Source organism: Wolffia australiana, chromosome 5 (assembly GCF_029677425.1).
Source record: "Wolffia australiana isolate 7733 chromosome 5, ASM2967742v1".
NCBI classification, from domain to species: domain Eukaryota; kingdom Viridiplantae; phylum Streptophyta; class Magnoliopsida; order Alismatales; family Araceae; genus Wolffia; species Wolffia australiana.
In genome coordinates, this window is record NC_135839.1 from 11,425,969 (window position 1) to 11,438,135 (window position 12,167).

Consider the following 12,167-nt stretch of genomic DNA (forward strand, 5'->3'; position numbering starts at 1 on the left):
GTCATGTCATTTACATGCAATGTTGATCACGTTGTTGCAATTGGTGATGTCATTTCAGTCAGTCACATCAGGCACATCATAGACATCGTCTCAGTTCACTAATGTATTCCATCTACGATGTAGGTCACATCACCTAGATTTGCGACATCATCTCAATTGGTCACATCATTAGCAACGACATTATTGATTCTATATCAAATGGTCACTTCGTGCATCGTTGACATCGGTAAAGTTAGTAACATTAGGGAAGTTGTTTCACTCATTCTTGTTGTGTGTTGGATTTGGTGGCATCAGTGATGTCACTTTGTCAGTTACCGATGACATCTCATATAGTAACATAGTTCATTGTTGATGTTCGAAATTTCATCAAACGTAGTTACCTCATCCGTCAATGATGTTGACCATGTCTTATCAATTATTGGCATCATGTCGCCTCTCACGCAAGTGAAGTCATCTCAATTGGTCATGTCATCTATTAGTGACGTTAGTGAAGTCATCTCACTCGGTCATGTCTTTGGTCTATAGGCAACATAAGTCAGGTCATCAATGGGTGATGTGGGTGACATCACCAGCCATTGACGTTGGTCATGTCATTCAGCTTGGTCACATCATCTCAGTTGATCATATCGTCAATCTGTGAGGTGGGGGACATCAACTCAGTTGGTCATGTTATCAGTTGGTCCTTGACGTGGGTGATGTCAATCATGTTGTCGGTCATTAGTTAGTTGGTGATGGTCGTATAACTGGTCATTGTGATGGGTGACACCATCTTAGTCAGACACGAATATATAACGTCATATTTGATAAACCCAAATTTGGGGTTAAAAATTATGGTGTTGTTGATTATGAGTCCAATCAATAACATTTACAAACTCATACTCATAATGTAGAGATCAACCCTAATATTTATTACTTTTGGAGATGACTCGTACTCATCGGCTATCTAGAATAAGAATATAGGGCAAGTGACTAGCCATAGATCCCTTTGATGCAGATTTCTTGATGCAGCTCAGCCTCACCTCTTTTATGTTGGCATTCTCGAGGCACTCAAGACACCAAGAAAACCTTGATGGACCTTCTAAAACCTCTCTCTCTTTCAATCTACCTCTCTTGGAGGAAGTGAGTCAAAAGATATTCTTTAAAAATACGGAGGGCTCACTATATAGATCCAATCATGCATATGGATAGATGAGAGGAAGACAAAGCTGTCCTCAACATCTCAAACCTTGATTGGCCTTCTTGATTGTCTAATATCAAGCATTGACCGTAGTATTATTCTGATCACTCATGGATCCTCCTCCTCACAAACATGAGTGATTTAGTCCCTAGAACTCTTTTCTAGTTCCAGGTCATGTGGCTCTAGTATGAGGCTTTTCACAGCTTTGTGCAACACCATTGGCATGAAGAGATTTATGCATCGCCTATGGACAACAATTATCGACGAAGGAATCTCAAACTCCACCTAAAATGATGGAATATGAATGTATTCGGGGGCATGCACGTACAAGTTGAGACGCTAAAGACAGAGCTCACAGCAATTGGTTACCAACTTCAAGGAGCTTTGACTAGTGCAGCGTGGAAGCAGAAGATTACAAGTAGGGAGCAGCCTGATGATACTACGCGACAACATGAGATTTACTATCTCCAAAAATCATGTATCTAGTGGCTTAGAGAGGGTGATATAAATATGTGCTTCTTTCATGCCTCGATTCAACATATATCTAGACCTAGCTATATGAACCTACTAGGGATGTTAATCAGGATCGTGAATAGTTAGTGACAGCTGGAGTTACCTACTTCCGTTCCCTTCTTACCTCCTAGACAATAGAGATGACCGGGATATACTCTCTTCCATCCCACACCAAGTGATTGATTGGGAAAACACCATACTCACAACCCTTCCTACGCACACGGAAATCGAGGATGTGCTCTTCTCCCTTAATAGGAACAAGGCCCTAAGGTCTGATGGCTTTTCAGTTAAATTCTACATAGCTTGTTGGGATATCATAGGCACAAACTTAGTAGAATCTATCGAGGAGATCTTCATACACAAAGTCTTTCCTAGAAGCTGGAAATCCATTTTCCTTGCTCTTATCCCAAAATTGGATAATCCAATTTCTTTTATAGAACTTCGACCCCTTAGTCTTTGTAATGTGTGCTTTGATGTTATATCTAAAATCATTACAAATCGACTAGGAACCTTCCTTGATCGACTCATCTCTCTTGAACAATATGGTTTTGTACAAGGCTGACAGATCCATGATAGTATCATGCTAGTCTCTCATATTCAGGGTTCAAACGTCATCATCAAACTCAATATGGAGAAGGCCTCTGATAGAGTCAAATGGAGTTTTCTTACTCAAGTGTTGCAACCCTTTGGTTTCACTAATGTTTTCATCGATTTCGGTGATGCTTGTATTAGCGAGAATCATTTCTCTATGGGTGGATGGAAACTCCACCCATTTCTTCACTAGCATTCACGGTCTACTATAAGGTGACCCCATCTCACCCACCCTTTTCATATTGATAGAAAAGGTCTTCAGCCAATCACTCACACGAGCAATCACCCAAGGCCTCATCCAACTATATTTTTCAAAAAGGGGTTGCCCGATCATCTCAAATTCTCTATTTACAAGTGATGCAATCTTTTTTCTTAATGGATCTAAAAAATCCATTAAGGGGCTTATGTGTGTATGTGCTAAATACCAAAGGGCCTCGAGCCAGCTCATAATGCCTTAAAGAGGAGCTTTATGGTAGGACCATATACACCCATAAAATGCTCAAAGATCATCCATCATTACACTCAATACTCACGAGGATGTCTACTTTACGACTATCTTGGATGTCCCATCTTTCTTGGTCACGCACGACATCATTATTTTGATGCCTTATTGGCCAAGCTAATAAAGAAACTCAAAGGATGGAAACTCCATTTTCTATGCCCTAGAGGGCGCATTCAACTCATACGTCATGCCCTCATTAGCATCCCATTACATACCCTAGTGGTTCACTCTGTATCTCTAATTGTTCTTCGATTCGTGGAGCGCCTATGTGCGCACTTCTTATGGTCGGGTCACTTAGATGGAGGCCACCAACATCATTGGGTCTCGTGGTAGAAAGCATATCAACCGACGTACGAGGGGGGTCTAGGGATAAGGCGCCATCAATGCATCTAGGACATACATCAGAAGAAGCTCATGTAACGCATGCGTACCATGAGCTCGTCATTCAAGTGCTTTATATCAGTTAAGTACAGCGTGTTGGATCGCAATGAGTTGGATATCAAAGACCCCAAATGGTGGCATACTTGGCAATGCCACTAGCTAAAGATATCCACGGTGACCCACTGGCTCGTCAACCAAGGCACAATTAGTGCTTGGTATGATACTTGGATTGTGCATACCACCTTAACTCGCCACCCTACTTTTCTACACAACTGAGTCCAGTTGACCATGGCCCAATTACTAATGGGGAAGACGAGACTCCTATGGGAGCAACATGGACTTCCATTAGACATTTTATTGACGGTTGTGGCCAATGAGATAGGGACCTCCCTTGACCATCCTATCTGGACAATCACGCCTGATGGGAGCTTCTCTTGTCGTTCCTCTTGAAATAACTTCAAGAGAGATGTACTATTCAGGATTGAGGTCAATGCATTTGGCACCTAGAAATTATCACATGCGTCTCATTCTTCATTTGGAGATTCCTACATTGTGGCCTACCTACTAATGATTGGGTGATCCGTATTGTCCACTCTATTAGTTTGTGCTACCATTATTCCCCATTATCTCCTTATGTTGAGACTATGGAATGCATCTTCTTCCATAGTGAGACTGCTATGGAATGTTGGCGCTAATTTACACACCATTGGCATATGATTTTCTGTTCCCATACATCACCAACAATGCTGGAGTGTTTTGCCAAGATTTTTATCTCGTCAACACGCTCTCAGCTTTGCCCTTATCTAGACATTACCGTAGAATACTTACTATGGGAGATTTGGAAAAGGTGAAACTCTTCTTATTTTTTCAAGGTCCACCATGAGCGCACAGGATGTTATGAGCCTCGTCAAGCAATGGCTACGATGAACCCATCCCCACGTACCACTTATCGCCCGACGCTCACTACCTACGTGTGATGCACTCGGCATCTAGGTCATCCTGATCGCTTTAACCAGCATCACCACCCGTCTACAAATTGTCCATTGGAACCCACCGCCAATGGGTTCTCTCAAGATCAGCATGGATGGTGCCGTCAAAAGGAACCTGGGCCCAATTGGCAGAGGTCGTCTCCATCAAGACCACACAGGGAGTATAATTTTTGGTTTGTCACATTTCTATGGAGTTCAGACTGACACATTATCCGAGGCTATGGCGATGGCTTGCTCCTCTATGAGGAGAGAAACCTTCAGGGTATGATCATAGAATCGGACTCATGGTTCTTAGTCGATATGCTCCGTGAAGGCTAATGCTCCTAGTGGCATCTCCAAGATGTATGGCCAGACATCATGCGGTGTCACACATGCCTCACCACCATTCGCCACCAAATGCGAGTGGGGAATCAAATAGAAAATTCCCTCGCCAACTATGCAAAACGCTTTTACACCCATTCCGTCTATATTACTTTGTAGAATCTTCCCCGAGAGGCCCGAGGCAGCCATCGCCTCGAGAGCCTCGGCCTGCCAGTTCTCTACACATCGAACTCTTGTGCTCGACGGCCCCCACGAGTGGCTTATCACATGGAACGTTGGAGGCAGGAAGGCACAGTATCTTGCCGAGACATTGTTACCTTCGCGGAGCTCCAAGATGATACCTGATGAGTGGAAACATAACACCTCCTCCACGCATCGCCAACTCGTGGGGACACGAATGAACTGATGGTGCCTAAGGTCTCTACAGTAACATGCATTAGAGTCATTATTCTATCTTTTTCCTTTGTGTCATGGGCATGTGCAAGTGAGATCCGTGTGTAATTGGGATATTTATGCTTGCTCCACGACTACAAACTTTTCTAAACATTCAACCTTACATATATAAAATCCCCCTGGGTTCAATGCCACCATTGTTGAACAGCAAAGCTAAAAGCAATCATAAAATAAGATATATTTGTTTCATATTTCCTCGGACTTTACATCACATTCATCAGCCTCTACATTGCATCTATTGTGATTCAAATCCTTTCTTTCTTACATTGGGCCACACAAAAATAGTAACTATGGAATTGAGATAAGCAATGTCATCATATCACCTTTTTGCAATGATTGGTTGATGCCAGTCCTTAACTAGATTAAATCATTGGATGTCATTCAAAAAATTGAATGGCGACATGTGTAATTCTATAACATTCATAAAAAATGATTATAAATAATTTAATCTTTTAACCTTCATCGAAACTGTTACATGTAATTCTATGACATTGGATTTCAAAATATGAAATCACAAAGATCTTTTAAAACTCAGAAAATTAAAAAATCAATCAAAAATGGATTTAATCATTTTTTGCTTTATAAGATGCATATATAACCAATTCAATGCAAGTAAATATGTTAAGATCACCATATCAACTTAGTAAGAATGTGTTTTATCAGTATCGTCTTGGTCCATTTGATTCGCAATGTCACCCATCACATGTTGGTTTTAGCTGACCCATCACACCGGTCAGTACTGTCAATGAAATTGTTTGGATACATGCAAATGCGCCCTATGATTCCCATTGGATCTGTCTCAGGATACATTTAGTTTGGCATGCCCCGTCATATGAGTTGATGACATGTTAACATTATTTCAGTCGGACCCATCACATAGATCGGTGTAGTCAGATTCCATTAGAAAAAGTCCATAAGAAAAAGATGATATTGAAATATATTTAAAATGATGGTGTGTTCGTCTACTTGGCTTAGTGGCATCATGTGTTGCCTCCCTCTATAAGACTTCGCCCATTATATCATCCATTATCCGTGGCATTTTGCTCTTTGGCGTCAATAGTACAACTGATAAGATAATAATTCAAAATTTTAAATATATCATTTTTAAATCGGATCAGTTTTAAAATGAAAAGATTGAGCAGTTTCAAAACTATCAAGAATTTGAACTCCATGGTAGATGGCATCACTAGATTTAGAGCCAGTTGGCATAGACCAGTTTAAATAGTGGAATGTTCCTCTACCTATAGAATGGTTTTAAAAGTGGAAAAAATAATATTCATGTGTAAAATAGTGCATCACTGTCCTTCATTCTCAACGTTTTGCAGACAATTATGCCTAGAAAATTGAAATCATTTTGAGTTATACATGTGAAGCCTTAGAGAAAATGATTCTGGCATGTGATCAGACAATGATCAAATGGTGAATCAGATTCTGATCAAAATCTGATCACAGTCAGATCAGATTCTATCTCCGGTCACAAGGAGGCAGATGGCAATCTGATCAGCCTGCTTCTGGCACATACCAGAATCTGATCAGAATTAGATGTCTCAGTCTGATCAGAATCCTCTCATAGGCTGATCAGATTCTATACCAGGTCACAAGCAAGCTGATCAGCAGGTCATCGGCATGCTTCTGATCACATTATAGACAACTCGGAAGATAACATTCCACTATATACCCGGCCAATCCCGTCACTGTGCCAACATCACCAGCTATATTGTCACTCTGCAGCATGTCAGTTACTAATCCCCCCTCACACTCTCTCTCTCATAGCTGCGCCAATGCCCCCACCTACTTAAGCACTCCACCACTGCATTCATCCACACTCTGCACCTACATATAAGCCAGCCACCAACATGCCAAGGCTAACATACTGTCAAATGTAGACGCTCAACTCTCATACCAATATATCATTGTCAATAAGATTAAAAAAATTAGTTTGAATTAACAATTTAAGGATAAATGGAGATATATTAGAATATGTAAAAAATATAATTTATCCGAATATATGTTTTCCAACATCAGCCATAGAAACCTGAAAAAAAGATAAAATTATAGTGCTAATGGATAATGATCTGATTTTATGTTATCCGTTATCATTAGCTGAGTATTGATATTGGATAACAATAGCAGATAGTCAGTGATGTACAGATCCTCTACAGAACATCTAATGTCATCCTCATCCAATACGATTTGACATTATGGTAATCGGTAGCAGCCTAGCAACAACACATGAATTAAGATAATTGTGAATGTGTATGGAAGTATATATCAATACTACATTATGCTTAACAAGTTGTTATGGTTATGATTTATTATTATGAGTTGATCAATATAACTTAGTATAGATAGTTATTTTCTTATCTTGAAGGGTAAAATGACCGAGATAACATATATTATGATACCTAATACGATGTCGAATGACGGACAGAACAAGCTTCAAAGTCTGTTTCCTCTTTTATTCTGACTAAAAAAATGATAATCACTCTCCACAACTTTATTCACTCTTGAAAATTTAGCAGGCCACGTTCACCCCTGATCACATCAATTCTAATTACCGAACAATCCAATTTACAATGTGAGGTCACCGTTCTCAAATGCAGAAATCCAAATATAACAATCAAAATAATATTTTCCAACATTAAGTATTTAAGCGCCACCCAAATATATTTTCTAACAAACCAATTTTCGCCAAATTAGGGAATATCTCTTGCACCTGAAAAAATAATTTAATTGAGTTCCACTGTTTGACTGACTCCAACCTTACAGATGAAATAAATACGGTAGTGTTATTTCTCCTATTGTTCAATGCAGAAACTTCATTAAACCATCACAGAAGCATTGGAGATTAAAGCCAAAAAAATATTCGCTGAAGAGTGTAAAGGAGAAAGCTGGTCGGTTCTCACTTGAACTGAAAGCATAATTTCACATTTTACGACATTTTGTTCATAAAAAAGGCACTTAGAAGCAAACATGCTTCAGACAGACGCAGTTGATTCCACCATGCAGCTTTCGATGGAAACTTTAGTCTGCTTCGCATGATCTTCCATCGACTGTAAGGCGCAAAATATCACAGTTAAATAATCTCATATGAGATAATAACGAAATTCCAGGTGAATAAATAAGGGAGCGGAAAAGACCTGAACTTTTTGAATGACATTTTCACTACGAACTCTTCCAAACACAATGAACTTGTCGCTGAAATAAGAATTTCTTCTCGGAGACATGAAAATATCAAAATCCTGATCATCTTCCAGGCTAGCCTTTGTAGTGGCCAGCATATGAGCCACGAGTGTTGATCTAGAACAATTAAATTTGAAAACAATTCAATAAAATTGAAATATTAAAAGAAAACACTAATGAAAAAGATAATAAGACACAAGAAATTTCTTCACCTTGTCCCGATCGGAGTGCCAGACACTTTCAGCGGCCAATACTTTGCCGATCCTAACTTCTGATCTTTACAGACTTTAATAACGCCATTATTCATCACATGATAAAAGGATGACCCCTCAAAATGACCATCCTCGCTGATATAACATCCAGAGAGATGTATAACAATAAATTTGAACCACGTAAGAAATAATAAATAATAATCATTTCGTTTATTTTCTCAGATAACCTTGGTCGCGTCAGTTTGGATAAAGAAAACCCATGTCCGATCTATTTCCAATAATTTTAACTTCCAATATTATATTCTCAGACTTCTAGAATCATCCTTTCAATAATGAACATCATCAGACACTCCATATCATAAAAATCCATTAATGCCTGACGAAGGAAAATTTTTCAGCATATTAAATAACAATGGCTCACCACAAATTGAGGAACCTATCCACTACACGAGGTTTCGCAGCCTTGAAGAGCTCTAGAGAAATAGAACCAGCCGTTGTGTTCAATATCTGTCACCAAAATGAAGAATGAGCCCAGGAAACATAAGAAATATATCCATGAGTTTTTCTTAACAGAAGACGAGAGGTCTCTTAAACAATATCAATTGAAAGGCCGAAAAAAATCAGAGTAAAAAACAAAAAATGAAATATCATTTTAGAATATAATATCTTTGTAGCCTGCAAGGAATGCCTTGAATCTACTGAAACAAAAGAGGAGCAAAAAATGTAAGAGATGAAAAAATGTCCCTGTTACAAGCCGAGATCACGACAAGGTGATATCAGGAGGGTGATACAGGCCTTTCTGAAGCCTCTCTTCATCCTAAGAGACATAGCAAAAATCCACAAAAACCCTAAGAAGACTTTTTTACCACATTCCCCTTTTCTCTCCCATTTTGTTAAAAGGGTATAACTATTTTAACTTTGGCCATATAAAATAAAATCTCCCCACTGTGCAAGTCTCCTATTCGCGAAATCAACAATTATCCGACAAAGGGACAAATCAAAAACTATTTCGAGCAGCACTTACCACAAGTGTCGGAAGTTCAAATTTCATCGATCTCCTTCCTCCAATTGTTACAAAGTTCTTAACCAAAGATTTGGAGATGAATCAGATTGGGATGCCAAATGATTGATGAACCAAATGAGAAATTAATTATAATTCAATAGATTTGGGGACCTGAATCAAAGAACTCCCTGCATTACCTTATTCACCTCACTCGTATCCGTTTGAAACTGCGACCTGCTCAGTTAATTAAAAATAAAAATTAACAAAAACTATGAAGTATGGGGGGGACAGCAATTTAAGTGACAGTATATGTCAAAGTGAGCGGTGGACTCACCGCCAAATTTCATAAATTAAATAAACAAAAGTCATCAAGAGCAAAAGGAAACATCCAGAGAGATGGGAAAGTACAGATAACAACCTGCTATACCAATACTTGTAAGCGGCATACAGTGATAGCGCAATCAGAATGAGCATCAAATTGCAAGAAATAACTGCAGATACGCTAATTCGAGCTGGCCCCTTCTTCTTTTTACTCTGCTGTAACAACGCCTGAGGTTTGATCTTTCCCATGACGGCGAAGTTGCAAACGGACGGTCTACAGGAAACATTCAAAAGTTCAAAATTTGCAGCATAAGCCTTCAAGATTCCTTTCTAAATCAAAAATGAAGCATGAGGAAGAAAAATAAAAAAAGAATGACTCAAGCAATTTTTTGACCTCGGCATCGAAATCAAGATAAGTTCGGAAGTTCATACCAAAGATGGCACACTATAGTCCAAGGAAAAGATTTTCTCGATCAAGTTTCAGGAAAATAAACCAAAAAAACACACTCAACAGCCCGATTCCGACATCACTGACGGATTTGCCAGTACCCTTTAACTCGGACTACATGACTACTAGAAACTAATAGATCACCAAATCGAAACAATGAAAAATTGAAGAGTAGTAAGATAATCCGAACCGTGACTAGGTTGAAGGGCGAGAAATTTCTCGACACCGGCTCTCCAAACGTCTTTCCAATGATTGCCAATTTGGCCTCCAGACCTTAATAGCACTCCCAGATTCCTTTTCGTCATCCGAACAGATCTTTGGACGGGTAACGGGACGTGATGGATGGCGAATATGCTGTTCAGAACTGTTCCGTCCGTCCAAAACCTTCATCTGTCATCCATCCAAAAGTGTCAGTTTTCGGGCCCGGTTGGGAAAATATACTAATACAATTTTATGTTCATAAATTTGTTTTTTAATTTAGAAGATATATGGTTAAGTGTTCAGGTAGCTAAATGATAACAGTTCTCACATAGCTTATTTAGACAACTTACTCCCAATACTTAGATAACTTGCTCTGTTGCTCCAAATAATGGACGAGGGAGCAGAATACACATGATGGGTGTAAAGCAAAATGAGGATGTGAAATCCTTCTTGCAATGAGGATGTCCACCTTAGCAATTCATGCTAAAAAGAATGATCAATGAATCCTTCAAAAAAAGTAATGCCAATGATTAATTAATAAATATTGCTTACGAAACAAGGAGTCATTTATGACTTATCTATTTCTTTACATTTTTTCTCATATATGTTTTTTATTTATTTAGAGAGAGGAGAAAGATTGACAAAGAGAAAGATAGACAGAGAGAGGGATGATGGATTAGGACTAGTGGAACAGGACGGAACGGATATTCAATCATGCGTGTGTCATAGAGTCTGCAGTTTCATTATGTTTTTGTACAAATGTTAGTCGGATAGGATGATGGACAGACTCATTATGTTGTCAAATCTAGAGTAAACAAGACAGAATGGAAGGTAAGAAAGCTTTCATTCAATTTTCTATCTGAAGGTTTTGATACATGGTAAAAAAATCCCATGAAACTGAAAATACCAACCATGATGATCTCAATATGATGGCTTAATAGATAGTAGATAATATGATCTCAATACTACAAACCAGAGTTACTCACCAATGTGACATCATCATCCATTGTGTGTATGACGATTGATGGAGCACGCCAGCTTGATCCTTCGGAGACGACTTCAGCGCCGTCCGTCTCGTCATCGATGGCCCGTCTGTTAGCATTCCGCCTGACCGGGACGCCAAGGCGCCAACGGAGACACCCTGCTTCGAACATCCCGGATGGAAATATCGCTCGTATCTTTATCGTGTTTTGATTTCTTTCGCCCTCTTCGTCAAGTCGCATTTGTGTTTTTCTCGGTCCCGTTTAGTCGCCTTCGTCGTATCATGTACGTCGTTTATGTGCACATTTTTTTATTGTCTTGTAAGGGGTCATAGTCATTTTGGGCATCCTCCCCTACCCCTTTTATGTTTTGTTTTTGTGTCTTTTCATTTGGTTGTAATGGGGGACCATTATATAAGGGCCCCCCTCTTAATGGACTATCCCCCCCCCCTTATGGATCCTCCTAGGACCCATTAATTCACTCTTCCCTTAAGAGTGGCGCCCTAGGAGAAGGTAGACCAGGTATTGTTGTTTTGAGATTTTTCACGTTACTTGGTCTCACCTTGAGAGAAAACAAAGAAGGGAAGAGAGCGAAGCGAAGGTGGAGAAAGAGGAAGGAGGCTCGCCAAGTAATCGGAGGGCACCGCCGTCCCCTCCTATCTCCCTCTATCGACCGCCCGTCGCTGAAGTTCCTCGCACCGTTGATGTCCTGGCCGATACGACCTTGCCGCTGACCGCCCTCCCGCGAATGCGGCCGTGAAGATATCGCGTGGCGCGCCAGAACGAGGACGACCAACACCGTCAAGGCCCAAACGCGTTGACCGCCGTGTGAGCCCTTCGGCGATACCTACGACTGGGAAAGTCTACCATCGCGGGTGCCTAACATCTCCGG

The 12,167-nt window shown here is 39.9% G+C and overlaps 1 protein-coding gene across 1 annotated transcript; it reads right to left on the minus strand.

Annotated features, from left to right (window-relative positions):
* Positions 1-7,775: 7,775 nt before the first annotated feature.
* LOC144703467 (peptidyl-prolyl cis-trans isomerase CYP21-4-like) lies at positions 7,776-10,430 on the minus strand. The gene is made up of 8 exons (XM_078575636.1): positions 10,285-10,430; positions 9,744-9,920; positions 9,523-9,559; positions 9,347-9,403; positions 8,744-8,829; positions 8,323-8,457; positions 8,068-8,227; positions 7,776-7,980 (listed from the first exon to the last, which is right to left on the minus strand). Exons 2-8 carry the CDS (start codon positions 9,893-9,895, stop codon positions 7,906-7,908), a joined length of 702 nt encoding a protein of 233 aa, XP_078431762.1. The 5' UTR covers positions 9,896-9,920; positions 10,285-10,430; the 3' UTR covers positions 7,776-7,905.
* Between the last annotated feature and the right edge of the window lie 1,737 nt (positions 10,431-12,167).